The sequence below is a fragment of the Schistocerca cancellata genome, chromosome 1, assembly GCF_023864275.1.
Source record: "Schistocerca cancellata isolate TAMUIC-IGC-003103 chromosome 1, iqSchCanc2.1, whole genome shotgun sequence".
Classification (NCBI taxonomy): domain Eukaryota; kingdom Metazoa; phylum Arthropoda; class Insecta; order Orthoptera; family Acrididae; genus Schistocerca; species Schistocerca cancellata.
Window position 1 is genome coordinate 759,258,582 of NC_064626.1, and position 26,349 is coordinate 759,284,930.

At 37.2% G+C, this 26,349-nt stretch overlaps 1 protein-coding gene across 1 annotated transcript in view; it reads left to right on the forward strand.

Moving 5' to 3' along the window:
* LOC126186284 (uncharacterized) overlaps positions 1–26,349 on the forward strand; it is a 283,858-nt gene that overhangs the window by 163,101 nt on the left and 94,408 nt on the right. Inside the window, exons 5-9 of the mRNA XM_049928197.1 lie at positions 1,011–1,220; positions 1,635–2,368; positions 10,540–10,734; positions 24,118–24,312; positions 25,718–25,864. Of these exons, the coding sequence (XP_049784154.1) occupies positions 1,011–1,220; positions 1,635–2,368; positions 10,540–10,734; positions 24,118–24,312; positions 25,718–25,864 (1,481 nt within the window). The remainder of the gene's footprint in view (positions 1–1,010; positions 1,221–1,634; positions 2,369–10,539; positions 10,735–24,117; positions 24,313–25,717; positions 25,865–26,349) is intronic.

Below are 26,349 nucleotides of genomic sequence, written 5' to 3' on the forward strand. Positions count from 1 at the left end.
ATGAGGAATTCTTTGGGTAGTTTTTCAATAAATTTCTAATGCTGCATTGTAGGCTGAACACTTTTTTTCCCAAAATTAATCTGTTATATTGGTTACTGGGCTGAAAAGATGCTCCTCCTTCTCCTCCACCCTCTGTCTAACCTCCTGACTGCACCTAGCTGCCTTACCCTTGTTTATTGTAGTTCAGTACATTGACACTTTGTTAATTGAATTGAAACGCAGTAAAAAATACATCCGAAAATCCTCTTGCTCACTTACCTTATTTCAAAAACATAAAAGCTGACTCATGCAGTAAGAGTAGCACTTACCTTCTCATGAATGGTAGTAACCACATATCACTGACAGCTTGTTGACATTTCCAGGATCCTGCAGTTGACACTGCACTTGTGGCCTAGCAGGCTTGTGCTGTTCTTGAGAGCAAAGTACCAATACGTCCTCCATTTCAGCATTGCTGGATCCACTGAATAGAATAGTTGTTTGTAATGTTTTGTAGGTAATGGTTATTACCAGCTAACCAGAGATTACTTGTGGAAAGGAGTGGAGTAAAATATGTCTTCTTCACATTCCAGAATGTAACTTTTCCTTTATAGAGGTTCAGTTCAGTTAAGATGTCAACTTCTGATCCTTTCAAACTTTTTCATTTTACATGTAAAAATAAACAATGTGAGAAGTTTTAGCTTGCTTGCAATAAATACTTTGTGTCTGGGTGTAGAATTGATGGAGAATATTGTCCCAGATGACAGTAATTAATGGAATTAAGCAACATATTTTAAGCTGATATTTAGATACTTTCATCATTGAAGTCAGCAGTAATATGCAGAACAAATGTTACGAATCTTATGCAACATAAAAGATCAGTAATATGTGATTTGCAGTCAGTATGCACACCAGAAGTTTTAACATTCTTTTCACGTATTTTTGTTTCTGCCATGCTCAACCTTGCATAGCATTTTTCTGAGACAATGATGGACCATTTACGGAGTACAAAGTTGTAAGTTCTGTGAAATTAGTTTCAGGTAGGTACCATTCTTAAGGAGGAAGTTCCAGAGGCAGTACCTGAGGACAGTGAAGCAGCCGTATCAGAAAATGAATCAGCTGCACTTCTTGAACATGCTTCGTCAGAGGCATCTCTTTCTAGTTGTGAAACAGTTATTTTTGAGAGGAGATCACCACTTGATGAACAAAGATTATCTCGCAGGCCATCAAGTGATATTGAAGAGGTAATCAGATATTAGGTTTTCATGCTTTGTCTGTGTATTATTATTTTTTATCTTTCTTCACCCTTCCTATGTATCTTTCTTTTTCCTGCTAAGTGAATGCATGAAATAGCTCCTAAATTGTTTCTTTATTATTCATAGATTTCACCAACAAAAATTTTGTGTCTCAGTATAAGATTAATTAATTGTACAGATGGTTGGATATTCATAATTTCTTGTTCTGTGAAGTTTGTATCAAGTAGTAAAATATAAAGCATGAAGGAACTATTTGGTCATTATTCATTTACATAGTGTGACATCCAAACTAAATTAACTTTGATTCAGATTACGTAAAAAATTTATGAACTTTGCATTAAATTCTATCTACAGACTGTAAGATCTACATTCCTTCCTTATTTTTTTTCTCTTTTTGTTTAGGTTATCCTGGTTAAGAGTATAATTCAAAATCTGGAAGCTCTTGAAGCATGTGACTCTCTTGAAGCCATTTCCCCTGATAGCATGACATCTCCACCACGTGTAGAATCAGTTGACAAGGCTGTCACAGCAGAATTAAGTGAAAATGACATTGACTATAAGAAAGAAAGAAGGAAAAACAGGAGGAAGAAGAAGAAAAAGACAAAAAAGAGATATGATAAGAAAAAGAAAGAAGATAATGGAAAAGATGATCTGTCTGATGTATCTTCTTTTTCTTCTGATGATTATCTTGAATCTAAAAAGAAAACATTAAGAACATTAGATTATCTTGCACACTGCTCAAGTATGAAGAGATCTCGATCACTTAAAACACATGATCAGAGATCTTCATCTATTTCTCCAAATCATTCTCTTCCATTTCCATCAACAAAACAGCTGAGCTCTCATAAAGGTTTGAAACGTTCTCCGCACAGCAGTGCACCTCTAAGATATAAGCCACGTGCTGTGCATTATGAAAGAAAATCGAGACGAGGTGGCAGTAGCAGCTCACCAAGCCCATCACGTTCCTGGCATAGTCGTAAAAGACTACAGTCAGCTGTGAAGAAGTGTTCCACTGTCACTTCCTGCAGCCCAACACATTCCCCACCTCGTCGCAACCTCCATAGCCGATATACAAAAAAACGATATCATCCATTGAGGTCACGCTCGAAATCTCCAGTGTTGAAAAGACATTACAGGTTAGTTAATTTCTTTATCATTGCTAAATATTTTTGTTACTGCAAATATAGTTCAATGCAGCTAAATTGAAGTTTTGATTGCCTGTGCTAGATCTATAAATTAGATGTAGCATATGCCTCAACTAAATAGTTTGTATTTCAGTTCATCTCATCTTGTAAACTGGCATCAGTGCTTTAATCATCATTTTAGAAACGTATATAACTTTATAGGAAATGATTTCATTAGTTTGTGCACTTCAGAGCATGGAGAAATTACCAAACAATTTATATACAGTTCAGTACAACAGAAACCAGTCCAAAATTGCAAATTTTACGTTCTTTTCGCTCAGTGACTAGATTTGGACCGAGACCCTTTTTCAGATCATCATAACATAGTCAAAAATGGTATTTCAAAGATTTGAAAACCATGTCAAAAATGTGCAATTAATAGTTACAGCACATAGAGAAGTTGCTGGCCCACACCTACTCCAACATGATGGAAGTTCTTCAATACAGTTGTCAAAATCTCTCTGAAAGACCTAACATGTGTTCATTGGTTGTGAATATTTCAAATATAGTGTGTTCCAGGGAGAAATACAGACATCTTCAAGAAGTATTATGAAATCTTTAAAGGTCTTTAGTGAGAATGTGGGCATACTGTGTTACGAAGAGCAGTTTATTAATTATACCTTATAGGATAGTAACACCAGCAATGAAATGAATTGGCCATCATACATATTGATAAGAGGAAACATAGACACTGTGCAGCAAACAACAATCAATACCCATACAAAGAAAACAGGCCTTACCCGACAGTCCTTGTCCCGTTGTCACTTCGCCAAGTAATTGACTCTTTTACACTTCTTATATAACAGGTGGAGTAACCATTGCTCCTCAGAACACTTCCTAGGAAGGGCATAAAGGTCTCAGGACATTTCACTGAGAAGCTGAAGAAACTAAAACTTGGACCAGACGACATCCTGGTCAACTTTGATGTTTCTTTGTTTACCAGAGTGCTACTCAATGACACTCTTCATTTAACTTAGCTGCAACAATTAAATTGAACGTTTCAATGATGACTAAAACTCACGAGACTGGGTTGTACTTTAAGCTGCAGCTTCTTTCCTCAACTAACATTAAAGCTGAAATAATTCATATTTGTAATGCACATTGTGAATGTAGTATAAAACCGTATTATTATAATATTTATTATTAACAATTATAGGACTAGCTATAAACACTTTTAATGTAAGCAAGTTGGTTTCAGAAAGAAAATTCCAACAATGTTGGGTTTGAATAGTTCCAGGAGAACTTCAAATCTTTCTTGCAGAGAGTATCATCATATTGCAGTGACATTACATTGCAAGGATAGCAGTTTCATAATTACAATTAACACATTTTATCGAAGGTATTGTTGTAAATATCATAAGAGGAATGTGCAATCTAACAAAACAGGCTACATAGGACATTTTTTATAGAACGGAAAAGAACATGACCTTAACCAAAATGAGATGCAGTCATACTGTTGAATGCAGGTGACACCATGATTGTCATTGCGTCTGGCAAGGAAAATACTACAGCTGTAAGGCAAAGATAAATAATTAATTAAAAACTTAAAAAATACCTCAAAACTTATGGGAGATAAAGTAGTTAGCAATCGGAGGATGGTGAATACCTTTTCTCTTTACAGTAACACAACCACTACCACCAGAAAGAGAGCTATAAAGATTATGTTGCTTCTCAGTGAACCAGAAATAAAATATTGTTTTGTGATCAGTTTAAGCAGGGGACAATAAATAGCAGGTGCATTACAGCAGTGAAATAAAAAATTTCCCACCTTAATCCAATGTATAGTATGATCAAATGTCTCTGATACCTTATGTTTGGCAAGATGATAAACCCTGGTCTCATTTCAGTGTGATCACATTGTACGAGGGCTGTCCACAAAGTACATTACGTTTTGGAATTAAAAATAAATAAAGTATTCGAAATTTTTTTTATTATATACAGATGAAAGCCACACTTAAATACTACTTTTCTACATTGTTGCCATTTAAATTAAGGCACTTATCGTAGCGATGGACGAGCTTGGAAATTCCTTAGTCATAAAATTCGGCCGCCTGCGCCTTCAACCACGTAATGACTGTCTTTTTGGACAGAAAAGGTGTGACTTTTGTGGATTTCCTGGGAAGAGGCACTACAATAAACTCTCAAAGGTATTGCCAAACTCTGCACAACCTCAGAAGAGCAATACAAAACAAGCGCAGGGGAAAGTTGGGCTCAAAAGATCTTGCTGATTCACGACAACGCCTGGGCCCACACGGCAAATGCCACTCGTGAAGTTCTCTAAGTGGGAGTTGTTTCCTCATCCGCCGTACAGTCCCGACCTGGCACCGAGCGACTTCCACTTATTCCCAGCAATGAAGAAGTGGTTGGCTATGCAGCGTTTTGATGACGACACACAGCTTCAAGAAGAGGTAACCACGTGGTTGAAGGCGCAGGCGGCCGAATTTTACGACGAAGGAATTTCCAAGCTCGTCCATCGCTACAATAAGTGCCTTAATTTAAATGGTAACTATGTAGAAAAGTAGTATTCAAGTGTGGCTTTCATCTGTATATAATAAAAAAAATTTCCAATACTTTATTTATTTTTAATTCCAAAACGTAATGTACTTTGTGGATAGCCCTCGTAATAGCAGCACAGTTTGAATCTTTAAGTTTCCTTCCAGTGTTCTGCCAATTTGTGTATTTCGCCAACTCAAGATTGTTCCAACAAGGATATCAATAGATACAAATTCCACCTGTGTTCCTACCTACTCCTAGGAATCAAATATAAGATTCAAATTTTGGAAAGTGTTGTTATTCTACCAAATGTTTCTGGTCATTTCTGAAGATTGAAAAGACTGGAAAAGCATTACCATTCACCCAAGTACAAGTTTTGCTCTGTTGTGTTGAGCACAATTCTTCAATGACAGTAGTGTGAATGAGATTTTATGTGTGTGCAGAAAAGGGCCATACAAATCATGCACACAAAAGAAAGACACAATTAAACCAGAAACATATGTAGCTTGTGCGATTTACTGTACCTAATGCATGCTGGTGGTAGCAAGGTACCAAAATACACCAAAGTGTGAATGGGATTACATTGGTCATCAACAGATAAACAAAACGGCAGTGTAACAGTAATTTCTTTTTCACAGCTTCGTCCTCCGACTGGGAAACTAGCATTGTGCATGATGAAATAAGTCATCACTATTATGGAAAAGAGCAGCTGTTCATAAGAATGTTCATAAGAATTGGGTGTAATTACATTGAGGCAAGGGCTAATACAGTAGTTTATAGGGTGGCAAGGCCCGCGGGTATGGCATATTTTTATTACTTTGAAAGACGAATAGCACCTTGTAAGAAGCCATAAAAAAGTTCCAGTTCCGATCCCATTAAAAACCAGCATAATACAAACTTTTAAATTGTTTTGTTGAAATAGAAACACCTGACTAGGCTACATTTTTTCCTTTCCTCAAGAACTGGGGAGGGAATGGTGGAACCCCTTGCCCCTTAATATGGGCACTCTTGCATTGAGGAAATTTGGCTTTGCTACTGTGTTAACTGCTCTTTCCCCCAAAGTTTCTGTGGTTCACATTGCTGCCGCATACTAGCGCATAAGTGGCGTTGTGGGATCACACTAGCAGTTGCATAATCTCTTCTAATGAAGATGAGTTTGTGCAAGATACATGTGAAGTAATGCCTGAGAACCATATCAACAAGTCCTTGGGTGAGAAACTTAAATCATCTGATAGTTCCATGCCTGCAAGGTGGTTCTGTGTCGAATGTGTTTGTTAGGACAGAGTACCCATTTATGTAAAGTCCTTGCCATTTTGATATGCAGGTAACTGAAACAGCATTGTATGTTAGGATGAGTTAACAAAAAATCGCTTTTCTATATGTGATGCCCACAACATTGAGAGAGGGAAAAAAGCTCTATTGTAGATGCTGATGATCATTCTGGCCAGAACTTGGTTTTATGTCAGCATTAGTGTACACACATAAGGTTTTGAAGTAGATAGCTGCTGTGTTAGAGAAAGGGCACTCCTGTCACCATAGTGAGTGGAATAGTTTCATATGTCATGTGACTGGAATATCATTGAACATTGTACTACTTGCCAGGGCAGCAGTCAGTGGAGAGTGGGCAAGGTGCACCATATACAAGGGTGGGCAAGGTGCACCATACACAAGGGTGGGCTTATTTGTCTGGTAAAAAAAGCAGGGAAAAATGTTTGGTTTGTAAACAACTCGCCTTACCCACCATGGTTCACGATGTAGGATCCAGTTAGGGTTCTACCTTTGTACAGGTAATCTATAAGGATTGTTCCTTGGAAATCCCCCCCCCCCCCCCCAAAAAAAAAAAAAAAAAAAAAAAACAGGGGCCACCATCCACCACCTGACAAAATGTTCTTCAGTGCACTTTCACTAGCTATTGTCTGTTGTTGTGACTGCCATTTTGACTTGGGTGTGAAGTGATGGCTCCAAGTTCACTCAACAGTTACAAATTGTTGCAAAAAGTCTTGTGGATTGTGATTAAACTTCAACAGATGTTGTTTTGAAATATTGTGGTAGATGTACTTTTGGTCAGCTGGGAGCAATTTGCCACCCACATCGCACACAGCTTCTTCATAGCCAATTCTCCATGTAGGATATTATGCACTAACTCAGTTGAGATGTGTACAGTCCCAGCACTCTCATGAATTTTTTATTTGGCAACCTTGATTACCGTATCATGGATTTTGTCAATGTTTTCTCTTGTGGCTGGAGTATGTACAGCATGCCACAAGAAACTGATAACACCACATAATCACTCCTGAATTGTCTTAGTATGGTTTGACAAGCAGAACACTCCATGGATGAGTGGTACTTATGTGGCTCCCTGGTCACTTCACCTCAGTCCTGTTGAGTGCATTTGAGAAGTCGACAAGCAAGATGTGCAGGATTTGGATCCAGCTCGGGCCAATCTCTGTGAGTTGTAGGCTGCTGTTAAACAGTCAAGGATGAAGATCATTCCCCACTGCTTTTGGTATCTTGTGGAGTCCACATCATGACATACCACTGTCATCATCAGCGCAAAAGTTGATCCCACGTGCCACTAGGTACATGTGTTCAGTCCAGTAGCTCATGATTAAAATTACAGCTGTAACAATCACCATGAAAGTGTTAAGAGCTCTTTTGCCTGATATTTAATTTTACCATGAAAATTACAGGTTTTTTAACTGATCCCTTAATTTCATATTGGTTCAAATTGTATTTCATGATTTAAATAATAAGAAAAAATCGAGTGGATATGTTTTTAAAGGTGAACTTCAGGATACTTTAAATGGAAACTTAATAAGTAATTTTGTTAGGTGATGCATTGGTTATCAGGGTAAGGAACTGTTGCTGCACAAAAGCCAGGTATGTTTGCACAACAATGAAACTCTTGTAGTTTACAACTTGGATGGGTCATACAAGTGACTTTGATTGGAATATGCATCAATTAGATAACTGTCGTTGAAATATATTTTGATGTTCCACTTTTTCGTTCTGTTTTACACCATGGATTGCTTTTGTGGCATACTGTGACCACCAGTGTTGAGGTAAAAAGGTTTAGGTACCTGGGAAACAAAAGAGAAACACGTGCTGTATGCTGATGTAACAAACTTTGCAGCTCTTCAGTGACCAAATTCAATATCTGTGCCTTTGAAGGTATGCAAAATAATGCTGTTTTCAAATGTGTAGTGACGAATATGTATGGTGCACTAAACAGGATACAGTGAATGTTGGTCATTGTGCAGTGTGTATGACTGATGTAGTCACTTGCGCACTTCTAATCACAGCTGTGCTGTGAACTATACCATATATAAAATTTCCATCTAAACAAGTTGTTTCCAGAGACCATCTGCAGAATGGTCTTATATTAGGCAAATTCATCCGACAGGTGGCACTGTAGTGGTTTGGATCTTGTACCCCACCACATTCACTTAAAACATCAGCTCTTTCCAGGAGGCGGCCCAGCAACAGCATGTTGGTGTTGCAACATGGCAGTTCCCCCTCATTCTGTTCAACGTTTACATCACAGGATATGGGAATGTACTGTCAAAGATGGGCTCTTCTTCTGGGAGGTTGTTGGGGTTCTCCAGTTCTGTCCTCCGTCTTTCTGTCCATTGCTTCTGGGGATCCATGAGGACTTGCATTGCATCCTTTGCACGGAGCTTTTCCTGGACTGCAGACATCTTCCAGGAGGCTGTGATCCATGTGTTGGGTGACAGAAGTGAGTTTCCATCTTCACCTACTCCATGTGTGACACAATGTCTCAGTCCACATGGGGAGGGGGGGGGGGGGGCAGGACAATACCACTGAGAGTTTAGTTTTTCTGCATGTCAGGTGTTCAATTGCCATCTGCTCTGGCTTGTTCACTGCAGTGTCCACCTTCTTCACATGTGCAGATGCGCTCCACATAAGACCAGTGTACTCTGCAACAGACACACATAGTGCCATAACTGACTTCACCAATAACTGGGTATTCGGCAATGATCACGGTTTGGCATCCCATGTTCTGCATGTCCTTGACCTTCTAGTGCTGTTCTTGGCACATACCTTGATTTCGGTGTTGATGCTGTGCTGTTTATAGGTCAGAATGCAGCCCAGGGCCATTCCTACTTATTTCAGCTGTGAACATTACCACACGTCACCACAACACATTGAGTTCTCATAATGTTTCTCGGTTATTTAAGTGGAAATTGCAGACTGACATCTTGCTGTGATTTGGCTTCAGGTGGTTAACATTGTAATAGAAATAGATTATGTTCAAAGTTTTTGTCAGTTTCTCTTTTACCTCTGAAAAGTTTTAACGTTGGGGTGCCACTGCTCTGTTGGCAGCATATATGTCTTGCCCAGTGTAATTTTGTATTGCCTGCCCATTTGTGTACATGTTGTTTAGTATTGTTACCATTTTTCTGATTCCTGCTCCACCTGCTGTTCTTTCCACCTACTGCTTGCTGTCATGTATCAACTGAAGATAGTGTGCCTTTGCCCATTTCTCGAGCAGAACTCTGTTTTCATTAGTATTATGGTAGCCCCTTGCCAGTGACAGCAAAAATCTCCCAATATGAAGCTGATATCAGCATATCTGATATTGACTGGTGTCCAGAAAGTGTAGTTCTTATCTTGTGGCTTGTACAAGAATTTGATGCAGTATTGTGGTTTGCACTGGGTAAGCAGCTCTGCTATATCTCTTCGCCACTTAGACTGAGATGATGTTGAGAACAGGCTTGGAAAGAATCTCGCTACCAGACAGCCTGTGTTGTCTGTCTAGGATGATTTCCACACTACTGGTGTTGGGTTGATACATAGAAGTCTCCATGTGGGGCCTACTGGACTAGTTGAATTTTACATTCATAACCTTTAGACATGACAGCTATTAAAATTTCTTATTATTGTATAGTACCTCAATTTTTATATCATAATAAAAAGGGCTGTTTAAGCAAGCATTTCTTGGGTGTGCCTGATAGTGGATCTAAACATTCTTCAAGGAGGCTGCTTCTTTGCACTAAGCCACACTACAGCTACCCAAGTATTAAGTAAAAGATTTTAACTACTGTAGCTATAATTTAATTTATTTTATTTTTTTATTTATAAAATCCCATATCTTCCTCTGGATGTATGAAATTGGATTCATGGTAGAGATAATATTTTTCAGATAAGTTTAATTTTCACTGCGTAATTGTAGGATCTGTTTTGTTTTAAGTGTTCAATGAATGTAAAAGTTAATGGGACTTTCTTCATAATTAAGTAAACAAAAGCAGCTTCTCAGAATTTTCTTTCAGCATTTATTAATGCTTTCTGTTTAATGTTAACTGTTTCTTATACATGAATGATACTTTGTTGCAACATAAAAATCAATTTTGCCACGTATCAGATGTGTGTATGCACTCATATTTCAATTGTAACAATGTACTGTTTTCGGTTTGACTATTGTGGTACATTTTTTCAGTATCCATTGACTGTACTGTCACTCAAAAAACACAAATGCAAATGCTTATTTTCAAATTTGAAACTGACTTCTTTCATTTTCTGTACCCTTGTAGATTAAGTTAAATGCTGTGTCATATGCAGTTTATTTATTTAAATGAACATTATTTTTACACACTATGCTTTTGTTAAAGGCGAAGAAGCAGATCAAGAAGTTTCAGTCCTCAGAGTAGAAAATATAGTATTACAGCAAGACAAAAGTACCCTGAATGTCCCAGAAATTCAGAGAGTCCATCAAGACTGTCTCCGGATGTTAGAAGTAATTCACCACTTGAAAGAAAACTTTCACGACGTCTAAAAAAGTTGTCATCACTTAGAAAAGATTCAAGGTAATGTTAATTACTGTATATGCATTGTAACTTGACCTTTCACATGGGTGTTGTGAGCACATGCAAGCAATCTCTGCCTTTCAGATATAGTACTCTTGCCGGGCAGGTGGCATATAAAACAAATCTGCACCTGTAGTTTGTATTTCTACAAAAGCAAAGGTATTGCATGAAGGTAACAGTAATTTGAAGGATTTATTTATTTCTTTTATTTTATTTTTCTATAAAAACTGAGATCATTTTGCTACAGATTGCAAAATACTACTGTACACCACTACCACAAACAGTATTTGCTGCTAACCAAGATTGGCTCTGACAGGAAAATAGGCAGCACTAGCTGACTTTAACCAGTTCCTCTGTTCGAAGCACCTTCCATGAGAAGTATCAAGTTGTAGCGAACAGATAATAGAATACATAAAATGGTAATCATAAATTTTTAATTAACACCTTGAATAAAATAAAGCTGCAAACCCGAAACTTTGTGATGTTATTGACCCTTCTCTATATATTTACCATTCAGTGTGACAGTTTTTTCCATGGTAGATGACTTGGTAGAGACAGCAGTTGTAGATGTTTGCATTTTTCTGGGTTATGTGGTGTCTGAGTACAAAGACCTCCACTTCTCTTGTGAATCTGGGTTCTGTGCAGTGCTACTTTGATCTTTATCATTCAGATTTCTTTGACCATCCTGGAAGCATCTCTGCCACCTAATCACTATGTCATATAACTGTTGTAATTCATTACCATGAACTCAGCTTGGAGTGCTGCAGCATTGTTCCCCTTCATATGCTGAAAACAAATTACTGCACGATACTCCACTTTATCAGTGGGCTGTGCCATTGTGTTTTGTCTCTTCTGTCAGCTTGTTTCTGACTGTGGCATGGGGATTTCAGTGTGTACCAGGAGTGCAGAGGTGTAACTAATAACAAATAAAAAAATTGTTATTACCTTTTGCAATAGACTCATAAGGCTTCAAATTATTATTTTGTGTGTGTGTGTGTGTGTGTGTGTGTGTGTGTGTGTGTGTGTGTGTGTACACTCCTAAGAACTAATATAAACTTGTAAAACACACACACACACACACACACACACACACACACACACACACACAAAAAATGACTTCAGTCTATCTATGTTTGGTAACTAGTCATTAATGTTAAAAATCAAGGAAGTTGTATATAAAAACATAAATATATAACAGAATCAACCATCTGTGCTGTATTGGCTCAGATAGCTGCATTTTTTGTTGCTATTTTAATGTAACATTTACATAAGTTCTGTTATTAGTGCTCTGCATGTCTTTGTGCTGAAAGTACTTTTTAGCTTAGAAACAAACAATGTTATTCAGTTTATAATTTATGAATAGTGCTGCACAGGATTTTGCAACGTTTTATGGGAGTTCTTTGAAAATCAAGAAAATTATTACACATACCCTATTTTCCCAAATGATTGAAACAAAAAGAAAGAAAGTAGTCATCGGTCTGAAGATGATTTTCTTGAGCACCACAGTGCTTAATAAGCATTGTCCTGTTAGAGGGAGACTTACGGTGTAATGTGGATTCTGAACCACAGTGCTGCTTGGTTTTTTTCACATCAACAAACATAGCCAGAGAGATGAAAGAAGTGATTAGTGACAGATAAAAATCCTATGATTGATTAGGGATTAAATTCAAGACCTATGGATTTGTAATCTGACACTTTCCCATTGAGCCACCGAACCACATCCAAATGATCTACTATGCATAAAAAAGTCTGTAAGATATGGGCTGCCACCATGCACTTGTGTAAGAAATATCAGTAATCATAATTGTGGGGAGGTACACACGTAAAATTATCTGCTAGATCTGGTGAAAGTCATAAAAGGTAGAAAGCAATGAAAGGCTCTGTACTAAAATCTCTTGCTTGACTTGTTCCCCATCCATGAAGGCTCTCCTTCATCATTATGTTTATGCAGGGTGTATACGACCCGGGACAACCGGGAAAAACCCGGGAATTTTTTCATCCGGGAGAAAACCGGGAAAAACCCGGGAATTTTTCGGAATTCCGGAAATTTTTCATTGTTTTAGCTTTGAGTTAAATTTTTGTAATTTTGACTGCAGAATTGATTCTCTAGCAAAGAATGTTATTGTATCCTGCTACTGGAGAATGATACTGCAGCAATAAAATATAAACGAGAGGGGAAAAAATAAAACTTTAGTGGCAAAGGAAATGTGCAATTTACAACAACAAACAACTGTGCACGCACAAGCGTCTGCAAATAGCAAAAATATGTCAAAGGACGTAGGGCAAAGACTGTAATTCTTCGTAACAATAAACTGCTTGCCATGGGCATGACGTCACAACTGTTCACATTAGGTTCGTTTGACCAATTGCCAGCGATCTGTTGCACATGCGCATTTTACTCGCGTATAAGCAGTACCTTCTCCCGCTACTTGAAGTTTGGCTGTTAGCTGTATCGGTAGTAGCAGCAAGCAGCCAGATGCAAACGAGAAATTTTTTCTCGTGCGCGCTAGCTGCCAGATTCACGCTTGCACAGAGTTGTCTGAGTTGTAGTGGGGAGGGGGTTAACCTCCACATGACCCGTGTTTACGTAAAGTGAATTCGCTGCTTCTCTTCGTGTACTGCTCCCACGTCAAATGAAAACAATACGGATTTCTGTGGCTGGGAGCTATCAAGTGAATTAAAATACATTCACATAATTACGGAGGGCAAAAATATATTATTAATTTCAGTTTTCTGAATTTATTTTATTTCCAAGTTAGTAGCGGTCAAGCATTAATCACCTTGCAGAACAGTGAAGTTATTTTTGCAAGTTTGCTATAGAAATTTGGCTTTATTAATCTTTCCGCCGAGGCGATCATTTTACAGTATTGGCTACTTCCAACTGTTCGCTGAATTTCAAGTGCAATTTCAAGTGCACGTTATCATCTTCTGCCATATATGGCATTATGCCATAATAAAGAACCAAAAATGAGATCGTAGAGTACTGGTACTCCAAGAAAATTTACATCCGTAAAACCACACTGAAAAGCTTAATATCAGATGGGACCTACTTCATGGTGAATCTGGAAAAAGCCAATTTGCACATCAAGCCGAATCATGCATTTTAGTATGGTTTACGAAATTCCGATGCTCTTGGAGTATCCTCTGATGCACTGTTTCTTTTATGGTGTAATGTAAGCTCTCTTAGTGCTTTATACACACGAACATACGGGCTTCCTACACCACTGCAGTTGCACACGCACAATTATGCCTGTTTTCTGGTGCTCTCTGGCAACTGGTAAATCGAACCTATTTCTAACAGTCTCCGAATAGTATTGCGAACGGTGGTTAGAAAAGCGTTACTTTCAAAGTAAATTTCTTTTTACGCAAGATGAATTATGTTACGTGTGAGAAAGTGGGATGGATATCTAAATCACAGAGCGTTCGAAACCGAACAGTTTGAGGACCAGCCACTTACAAGAATTTCGAGCCGAGACATGTATGTCATAATTTTAAATTTACTGGCACATTTGTGTGATGTGTCTTAAAGTATAACACACGCAAAAAAATATCAACATTACATGTGAAAGCTTAGCTTCTGTTGTAGCGTGTTAATCTTAGAGATTAACATTATATGAGAAAGCTTAGCTTTTCTAGTAGATATACGGTGCGGCATACATTAATGTAAACTGTTAACTTTTCCTCATGCGTGTTCGCGCTATGTGACCAGTGATCTTGCTATTGGCTGTCTATAACACGTGTCCTATGTTCTGAATAGCCGCTGTCATCGGCTGACGAGATCTCGTGGCTTGAGATATGACTCGCTTACAAAAGGACATCGCAGCCTCGGTTTCAACGCTCCGGAAACTAACGCGCTGTGTTTGGTGCAATTCGGATTTATACTTTTGTAATATGAAAATATGCAGTGTATATGTTGATGCAAATCAAAGGTCTTTCCAAAATTTCTCTCCTTTTTTTTTTTTTTTTTTTTTTAAATTAAAGGTCTCTCCAAAACCTTCTTTGCCCCTTCTTTTTTTTTTTTTTTTTTCCGGGAAGTTCTATGCGATTGTATAAAACGTTAACCATTCAAAGGATTCATAAGTTTTACAGTTCCGAGGGAAAATCTACGGAAAACCTACTGTCACTTAGCACATAAAAAGTGTATTTTCGCCCGGGAAAAACCATATTTTTTAATCGGGGTTGTTGTTGTTGTTGTTGTGGTCTTCAGTCCTGAGACTGGTTTGATGCAGCTCTCCATGCTACTCTATCCTGTGCAAGCTTCTTCACCTCCCAGTACCTACTGCATCCTACATCCTTCTGAATCTGCTTAGTGTATTCATCTCTTGGTCTCCCCCTACGATTTTTACCCTCCACGCTACCCTCTAATACTAAATTGGTGATCCCTTGATGCCTCAGAACATGTCCTACCAACCGATCCCTTCTTCTGGTCAAGTTGTGCCACAAACTTCTCTTCTCCCCAATCCTATTCAATACTTCCTCATTAGTTACGTGATCTACCCATCTAATCTTCAGCATTCTTCTGTAGCACCACATTTCGAAAGCTTCTATTCTCTTCTTGTCCAAACTATTTATCGTCCATGTTTCGCTTCCATACATGGCTACACTCCATACAAATACTTTCAGAAATGACTTCCTGACACTTAACTCTATACTCGATGTTAACAAATTTCTCTTCTTCAGAAACGCTTTCCTTGCCATTGCCAGTCTACATTTTATATCCTCTCTACTTCGACCATCATCAGTTATTTTGCTCCCCAAATAGCAAAACTCCTTTACTATTTTAAGTGTCTCATTTCCTAATCTAATACCCTCAACATCACCCGACTTAATTCGACTACATTCCATTATCCTCGTTTTGCTTTTGTTGATGTTCATCTTATATCCTCCTTTCAAGACACTGTCCATTCCGTTCAACTGCTCTTCCAAGTCCTTTGCTGTCTCTGACAGAATTACAATGTCATCGGCGAACCTCAAAGATTTTATTTCTTCTCCATGGATTTTAATACCTACTCCGAATTTTTCTTTTGTTTCCTTTACTGCTTGCTCAATATACAGATTGAATAACATCGGGGAGAGGCTACAACCCTGTCTTACTCCCTTCCCAACCACTGCTTCCCTTTCATGTCCCTCGACTCTTATAACTGCCATCTGGTTTCTGTACAAATTGTAAATAACCTTCCGCTCCCTGTATTTTACCCCTGCCACCTTTAGAATTTGAAAGAGAGTATTCCAGTCAACATTGTCAAAAGCTTTCTCTAAGTCTACAAATGCTAGAAACGTAGGTTTGCCTTTCCTTAATCTTTCTTCTAAGATATTAATCGGGGTATCCGGGAGAAATCCGGGAATAATCCGGGAATTTTTTTTCCTTGTCCCCGTATACACCCTGTTATGAAATACTATGTGTGACCGAATGAATCACGCTAGTATCCTCACTCCATATAAAGACTAAATTAACGTGACAGTCAAAAAATCTCACATTGTGCAACCTTTTTGTATTTTGATAATATTTAGAATTTTATTAGGATTTGAATTCCAGGCATGGCCTCTTTTGATTTTCACTGAAACATGAATTACTAGCTGTTACCTACAGATGCACTCGCATTTCAGTAGTTTCGTTACACTCAGTAAATAAGCTATTGTACATGCAGTTATGCCTGTTGCCTTCAGGCTGCTCCAATACATAACACTGCACATGCAGCATTTCTGCTAAGCAGTATGTGTGGGGTGTGCATTTATGCATCAAGCTATTGATATAGCTATATGTTATACGTGTACATTATGCAACTACTTCAGTAATTTTTTTTACATTGTTTATGTGCACAGATACAAAAAAAGATGTTCTATTCCCTACTTAACCCCCCACTCCCTCCTGTTTTTAAGTAGCTTATGGTCTTCCTCATCATTCAAGCTATTTCCGTACAAAATTCGCCAAAATTGGTTCAGCTGTTTAGTTGTGGAAAGGTAACAGAGTTACTTTCACTTTTATGATATTAGTATGGAAGTATGGATTAATTCCTATTAAAGTTATGGGATATAGTCAACTAAGTTCTTAAGACATGGGGAAAAAACTGTGCGTTAATTCCATATTCGTGATCAATTCTGAACATAGCCTTCCATGAAATATTAGTTTCTAAATTCGAATGCCTGTTTATATACTCAATGTATCAATGGCCACACCAACAAACTTGCTGTTGTTATACTAGTTTACTGTACATTATTTCCTCTGTGACCTCTTGCTGCATGTTTCTTTTCTTCTCTACTGTATCAAGATTACTTTGTACAGAAGGGAGAGTTGGATAATTAAAAACAAAGATGACAGTAAGGTATAAGCAGTAGAAGTTAAATTCTTGAGGACTACAGAAGAAGGTATTTAATAAAGAATGAATATGTCCAAAGTGAGTTGACTGTACGTGTTACTAATGAGGAAATAACTGAATGCGTAGAGAGATGGTAACAACATGTGAATATAATGAATGGAGAAAGACTACCCAAGAAAATACTGAACTACAACCTGAAAGGAAGGAGAGGCATAGATCGAACAAGGAAATGATGAACAAATACCTTGTGAAGATGGAACATACATAAGTGTAACCCTTGTATGTAAGAAATCTATGATGATGCAGATCTACTTTCTTAAACCCAGCATCAAGGAATGCTGATTTCACCACATCTTTGCTGCCATTAGGTTTCCCAGGTTTTTGCCAGAGACAACAAGAAGTTGAAGTTTCTGAACACCGTTCATTGTGGTGTAGGACTGACTATATACATTGTTCCAAGCCACAAATTGGTGGTGAAGTTAGTGTCATTCTGATGTAAGCTTCATTCACATATTACTCATCAATGAATCAAAGCAATTCATTATAATAATGTTATTTTGTAATGTTTAACAGTTTTCTGCATTAAAAAGCTCTGCCATGTCATTCAGCTTTTCCTCACAGTTTAAAGAGTTTTTACACATGCTTTCAATTGTAATAAGGGTAGAGCTAGTTCAGCAATCCAACGTAATTTTAAAATTGTATGGCCTGTCTTCCCATGAGGTTTTTATGTAATCATCATTATTTTATTTAAAATGTGTTACTGTATAGTATTGTGAAATTTTTTATTTATGTTTAGGAAAAAAAATTTTTACTTCTATTGCTCATTGACAGTCAAACAGAGTATATGATCTACAGAAGTATTATGATGTTAACAGTAATCTTATTGTTTGCTGTCTGGATAGTAATGAGTATTGCCATTTGTTCTAAATATTTAAGTCCATAACTATTGCAGCCAGCAACTTATTAAAGTTCTCTACAGGATGAGAAGAAATGACTTTCTCTGAAATTTGATGGGATTATGCAGTACTGTGAAATATGAAGTGAAAGACAATTTCTATTTTCGATTCAGAACTGTCAGAAATCCATGTGTTAATAGTGCTTGCAATAAAATTATTTCATTTATTGTTAACTGTAAGCTGTTTTTCTATTCTTTGCATAACAGTGGCTACAACACTTTTGTGAGCTGTTTTGTGGAAGGCAATTTGTACCTAGTGTTTGGCTTTGAAACTAACTCATTGAGCTCTTCATTTTCTACCACTGTGATTAAAAATACATAATTGTCCAGTTTCAAATAATTCCATGTTGGAATATCAGTGATACAAGGAAAAAATAGATTGCTATTACAGTATAATGACGATATTAGGTTGCAGACAGGCACAACGAAAAGACACTTACACATCAGCTTGTGGCCAAAGACTTTCTCAGAAAAGGAAATACACACACACACACACACACACACACACACACACACACACACACAAAATGCAAGCAAGCACACCTCACACCTGCATGACCATCATCTCCAGGATCCCGGACTGTAATGCTGAAATGAACATTGTTGTTAGAGGATTCTTAGGAATACTTGTGTGTAGCTACATATCACATCAGTCAGATGTTTTACTGTTTGACAAATGGTAACAGTTCTCAGAAACTGTTGATTATGACAACGCATATTGGGAAAATGTCAGTACTTGTCTAATTTTCGAGCACATTTAGAAATGCTGAAGTGCCCCTTACATGATGGGTGTACCATATTAACTCTGATAAAGAGGTAGAAGGGGTACAAACACACCATAAATCTGACGGTGGGTGCTGACGGTACAACAGAACATCATTGTGCAACGTATAGTGCCATACTGTATTACTTGAAGTATCTTGCAGCAATGCCTGTCTGACTTAACGCCACCTGGGATCAGCACCTTCTGTAGATTCCATATTTCTACACATGTTAGATAGTACTTTCGGAAAGGTGGAGCCTTGATTAGAAGAACTTTAAAACTGGATATTTGTTCAACTAGTTCTTAAAATTCTGGGAGACCTTGTGGTAGCCAAGATAAAGTGTCTGAAATAATGTTATCCTTTCCACTGAAATGAATGATTTCAAATTTTACTCCTATTCAGCTAAAGACCAGTGTGCTAGATGCGTATGGAGAAGCATGCAGCTTAAGAAACAGTTTAATGCTTTGTGGTTACAGAAGATTTTCACATGATTACCATAAACATAATAATTGAACTCTTTTAATGTCCAAACAACTGGCAGAGCTTGGAGTTCATTTACAAAATAGACTCTTGAGTCCCAAAAAAATGTGATTGCCAAATATGATTACTCTAACTTCAGGTTTATCGTTATGGTTTCCATTTTAAACAGACAAGCTAAACAGACAAGCCCCAAGATCAACAAGATCAAAACAGGAAGCATCAGTGGTCAGGCAAAGTTCCTTAGACATATCAGGATGTTGTACCAACTGTGAATTTAGAAGAGTGTGTTTGATTGCATCAGATGCTGTTTGAATTTTTTTGACCAGAGCCACATAGTATTTTTCCTCAGTAATTTGAGTAAAGCATAATTGTTCAATAATACATTGAGCACCGTAATGATTATTCAAACTCATGTTCTCTGCGTAGAGGGGGGAGTGACTGTCCATATACAATACCTCTACACCCAGAAGTCTAACTTTAACACCGTGGCAAAATTTGCCATGCCCTACATTACTTCTTATTAGGAATAAGACACCTCTTTCCCACATTCATATAACAAACATATACTACAAGAGATATCGATAAGTGCATTCCTCTCTTTTAGGAATCCTATTCCCCAAATGCAGCTCATCAGTATATTTCCCATGACAAAGAACTTGCTCATTATGGCTCTACTTCCTGTCCGAACAACCACATGAGTCTGCATGCAGACATTCTTAAAATTAGCATCTAATATTCTACAGTTTCAGACTGGGAGAGTATCAGGTGTAGATGACTCAAACTTTTTTTGAATTTATTCAAAAGATGTGACATTCGTAGCTGCCCCTGCGTCAGTTATCACAGTGGTAGGTATGCCATCCAAAGTGGCATAAAATGCAGCTTGGACGGCATCATTATTCTGCTTTCTGCACATTGTAGGTTCCATTCATTGTTTGTCCCAGATATCTTTACCATCATTATATGGTCACTTGACTTGCTCCCTACTCTTACTGCAACCATCAAACAAGGGCAAAATGGGATCGCACTTAATTTGATGCAGCTGAGATGCTAGGTCAATTCTTGTCTATGATTTCAGTTGGTCTTACAAATGGGTGTTACCACCAGTTTTACTCCATCACATTGTCAAATGCAGGGGCACTTTATTACTGTCTTATTACCAATTGTTTGTATCGTATTTCCAATGTTTGGATGCCAATTATTCCACTGACTATTATTCCAGAGATGTTGTCGGTTATTTCCATTCTGAAAATACCCAGGGCTGTACCTTGCAACATCTTGTGTACACTTGTTGAAAGATGGCAAGTTTACACTTATCATTTGGCCAGTTATTTGTACCATTTCAATGTAGCAGCACTGTGCCGTTGTTTCTTCCTTACCATTTCCATTACAGTTACAGTAGTGATTTTTACCATTTACAACACACACTATTACTGTTACCATTGTATGACTTGGTCTCTTCATGTGAGAGGTCAAAAGAATCAAAGATTGATGTGAGAAGATCCATGTCAGTGTTGTGTATGTGTATCAGCTTTTGCTTAATATGAACAGGGTGTTTGGGTGTTATAAGCCATATCACCACATGTTGTGACATAGGTTCATACCAGTAACGAGAATGTGCTCCTGAATTTTAGTGGGCCAATAATTGAATAGGGAGGCCTTCTATAACTGTGCGTAAGAATGACAGGGATCTGCTGTTTCACTGGCCCACAAGGCACCATCTCCTTGACTGTATGTGGGCACAAATAGTATTGTCTAAACAGCTATCGACTTATTTGGCATCACACCCCAAAAACTTTTAATAAAAATAGCCAGTTGTGGGTTTCTCTTATCGGGGTAAACATCTGAAATTGTCTATATTTTAGAAGACTCTCTTGAATAAGTATAGTGGATAAACCATTAGCCATCGCACATCACAAAGCAGTACACTTGTTGGTGGTTACATCTGTTTACATCACGTGTCGCGATGAAACAGTGTACGTTTCAGTGGGTCGAATAGCAGCAGGCATTGCATGTTTGACATTTCTTAATTTTATTTACTTCTTCAGTCCTGTCATCATGCCAGTGTGATGATTTAAGTATCATTTACTTCGTTAGATTCGGTCTGTCCTCACAAAGTGTCATTAGTAGTGTGTTGCACTACTATAGGTAGTTCTTTCCATAAGCACTCTCTAAACTGATCATCCTTTTGATTTAACCAGTGAAGGAAGTTAAGCATGATATTTTTACTCTTTCCATTGGACTTTCCTGTCTTTCTTACTCAACGGTAAGATTCTATACATGTAGAGTGAGGAGCTAAATGGGGTCCTTCTAAAGCTCCCTGAGCTATTTATATTTGATCAACTTGTCTAGAGAGTTTAGTCACAGCCTCTGGCAAATGCTTTCTTAAGTTCAGAAATTTTCATCCTCATACTCTGATAAGTGTTTTTTAACTGAGAATTAAGTCGTGTTTCTAGTTCAGATGCTACTTGTTCAAAATTTGTGTACCCATTGGAACTTAACTGTGCAGTTACTTTAGTATGCATTTCAGATGCAGTACACTCAAGGTTCGTATTCATTTGTATCATTTGCTTTTTAGCAACGCTCTAAATTCAAGCATAGCATCACTTTAAAAAATTTACAAAGCTCGGTAAATGATCCAGATAAAGGGTAGGACCTGCTTCTGTGGACTCTACCAGTAGTTCAGTTCTGTGGACTCTAGCAGTAGTTCAGTTCTGCTTATCACGGAATTCACCTTTTCCATTCAGAGACCTCATATTTCTTGTTCATCTGCTAACAATTCCACATCGCTGCTCTCAACAGAAACTATTTCTTTAGGCCTTCTGATGTTTACATATTTATTTGATTCAAAATAAGTTTTAGATACTTGTGAAAATGGCTATATACCTTCGCTATTATGCTAAAGTCAATTCTGGAAGTTATTTCATTGAAATAAGTAGTAGCACACGACTTACAATTAAATAGTCAACTAAAGCTGTTGAAAGATATGTGCTAAAATTTTGTTATCGCATCTACCATAATCTCGACTGAAAATTCCTGTATTCTGTTTACATAAAAATTTTGAAAAATATCCTGTGCCTCTGTGGTGCACGTTCCATTACATACCATTCCACATCCATACAAAACACACATTGATAAGTGATACAACAGTAATCCCTTTGCCTTTCATTGTTAGTGCCACATACAAATGCATAATTCATTATTTCAAAAAATTTGAAAAAGTTTCCTGTTATCTTCAGGATAAATTTGATCAATATTCTCTCTCTTTTTATTTAATGTTTTCAGAATAATCTCTCTCCTTCAGCTGTTGACCATTAAAAAAGTACACAGTAATAAAGGACACGAAACTACATACATACATAAGGTTAAATTCAGTACGTAGTGTCAGGGTCACTAGTGTAATATGGCCTGCTACTACTATTAATGAATAAGTAGACCCCCACCTCCCTTACTTAAAAGTTACTATAGAATGGACAGACCATGTTAAAGAAAAAAAATCAAATTAATCTTTGCCTTCAATACAAGTATAATTGCAATGGCTATAGCAGATATTCCTTCTTTTAAATCAAATACTTTAAATATCAAGGGGCTTTTCATTCAATATCAAGGGGCTTTTCATTCAGCTTTCATGTAATTAGAAAATACCAGCTAGGTTGACAGTCTTTATGGAATTGATCTGTTTAATAATTGCGTGACCATGTGATTATTGAACAGTATTATTTACATGAAAATCTCGTTTAGTGCAATATTTGGATATCATCTCTTAATTCTGTTGGTTCAGTTTTTAAAGTGTTAGTGAATAAACTGGAACCAAATGGCATTCACCATTATCAGGTGAAATGAATCAATTCCATTTTAAGGAAGGCAATATTTAACATTACCTGGTTATTTCTTTCATTAATTTCTATGAAAGGTAATTTTGAATAAGTTTTTTGGCACAATCTTGGAGTGGATTGTTATTCATTTAAGAGAAAATTACATATAACTCACGTTTCACCTGGGTGACATCCAGTGTAACAATAACATATGAAAAACAGACATTAAACCATTTATCTACCAAAAAGACAATGATATACTTTCTTTATGATGAGTTACAAAATTGTTGTTCTTAGACTTCCTAATCTTAGAGTGTTTTTGCTTTTACTTTTCATTGTAGCGTGATGACAGAATGAAACCATAGTGTGTTATGGTATTTAGGGCTTTCCAAAAAAAAAAAAAATAAATAAATAAATAATAACATTACAAATCTTATTTCGCTATTCTTAAACCAAGTGTTAGTGATGATTAACTTATGCTGTGTGCAAAGTTCTACCAGGTGGCTGTCTCTTTCATTCCTTTCTCCCAGTCCATATTTTGCCTGTTATTTTTCCGTATTTTTCTTTTCCTCCTATCGACTAACAGTCACCCATCACAGTTAAATTTTCCTCTCCTTTAACTGTCTGAATAATTTCTTTTATATTATTACTATACAATTTTTTAAATCTCTTCTTCATCTGCAGAGCTAGTTGGTATATAAACTTTCGGATCTGTTGTGGTCAGTGTCTGTTTCTTATTTGACTTGGCTATGATAATGTGTTCACTGTGGTGTTCATAGCAGCTTACATGCATTCATATATTCTTATTCATAAGATGATCTAACCCGGTATTACCCGTACATGATTTTGTATTTATAGCACTGTACCTCCTTCACAAAAAGTTAATCTCATCTTTCCACCGAACTTCGCTAATTCCCACTATATTTAACTTTGATCTATCCAGTTCCCTGTACGATATGGTATATTATATATAAAAATGACATGGGTTAAATGGAAGCATACTGTTTGTATTCTGTACCTTGTCTTTCAGTCATTTTTAATTGCTGCTATTACAGGTGGGGTCCCAAATCAGGAAGTTCTAGTCCCAAAAATGAAAGAAAATCATCAGAAAGAAAATTAGACTCTGAAAGTCTCATAAGTTCCAAGAGTCCAAATAAGTCTCCTCCGACTACTAGAAGTAATTCACCGCCTGCAAAAAATACCTCTGAAAGTGTAAAAAAATCGCCAAGTCCAAGGAGGTCTGTGTCAAGGTAATATTATGTAGAATATATGAGAGTGTAATTTTCCATAACATGTGTTATAGTCAACATTAAAGCTTTAGAACAGATGTATACTTGTTCCTACACTGGAACAGCGGGAATAATAGTAGGTATAGTAGTAACAGATTTTCTGTGATATAAAACCAGTCATAAAATTGAGGGAACCTTTTAGAAACTTTAGAAAAGCAAGTATCAACAGAAATGGAGAAACTTTTTATATTGGCTACATTTTTGAATTAGTGGCTATCATTATAACCTGAAATCCTGTATTTGTGACAAAGGATAATTCCCACCAAAATTAAGAGGGGTACATGATAAGGTAGCACTTTGTTGATGGATTATTCTGCTATTGCTTCAGCTTTGATATTGGAGGATTGGATTCAAATTGCAGCCCTATTTCCCTGAATTTATTAAGGTAAATGCAAAAATCTTTCCTTTGAAAAGGGCATGGACGATTTCCTCCCCACCTCCTTTTCCACTCTTGAGTTGTGGTCCCTATCTAGTGGCATTGTTGGTAATGAGATATTGAGCTTTAGTGTTCCTGTCTATCTTCCAACTGCAGTTCATTGTGGCATGGACCAGACAAGGGGTGATGTCAGATGATCCCGGCCACAACAATCCATGAAGGTTGCTCAGATTTTGTGGGTGTCTGATTGCTCTTTATATTTCTTTTTGATATAGTCACTATTTTAAAACCAGTGGAATGCATACATTGTCATGTTGTAAACCAAAGCTAATAATGCAGACAACAAATTTTGTTTGTTCAGCATTTGGAGATGGTTGTTCTGATTCATGATACTTGTCACTTTAAGCTAAGGATCAGTTCCATCTAATTAGAATATTATTGGATATTATGCAACCTGTTGTTTCATCCCTTTATTCATAGCCTTACTGAAAGGTTGCATAATACACAAGAGCTACAGGATGCCACACTTCATTCTCAAAGAAGCAATAATATGATTCATATGACTATATAAAGGACTTCTGATACTTCATGGTCCCATGAAGTGTAGCTGTCAGTTTGTGGGATGAATTAGCAGGGTATCTTGAGTACACTTCTGAGCAAAATGTCTTGAGATATTTTTCAAAATGGCCCCTGAAGAACCAACAATGGGATTTGGCATTGAGGGTGTTTGTAGACACAAGCTTTGATATGCATAGATGGTTTCAGTCAGTCATAGTAATCTTTTGGTCGCAAATCTGAAATGAATTTCTTGTAAACCAAGAAGTTGAAGCCTGCTAGTTAACCATATGGACATTTACTTCCAGGGCTCTCTTTATTTTAACTTTTATCAGAAAACATGTCTACTTATGTTATTTGATGTATTTATCACTGTTGAAGATTTGCTTGTAAAGTGTTTTAATGTTAATCAACAGAAATTGTTTTTTATTCCAGGCAAAGCTCTAGTCCCAGCAGAAGAATTTCATCAAGTCCAGTTGCACAACAGCCTTCTGCATGTCCTATGAACATTTCACCAAGTTCAGGGCCTGTTGGAAACCCAGAAACAAATTCTGTATGCCTGTCCAAGTCCTCAAGCCCAAGGTGTTTATCAAGATTTCGGCCATGAACTTAAATGTCTTTTTTTTTTTTTTTTCCAGATATCTCTCCATGGTGAACATTGTTCCACATAATTTCTGTATGTTGGGATAGAAAAGACTGAAAAATCTACAAATTGATTATTAAATAATTTAATTACACCTTAGTGGATTATTTAAATATAGTAAAGGAAACTCCTAAGTGGAGTATAAATAAAGGAGGAATAAAGATAACAAATCTCATTATTGTTGAAGTGTTAAGCAGTCAGAAAGCATATAAACAAGACTGTCAACATTGCTGAGCTTTCAGATAAAAACAGACTACAGATACACCTGTATGACGACTGTTTCCCTGCTGCCTATACTGCAATACAGGTAGGGGCAGAGATACAGAATGGCACTATGGCATGGAGTAGTGGAGTAATGGTTTGTGAAGGGGAGACGGAACAGAGGAAGAGGGAGGCTGAGCAGAAGAGGTAATGAATGGGGTTT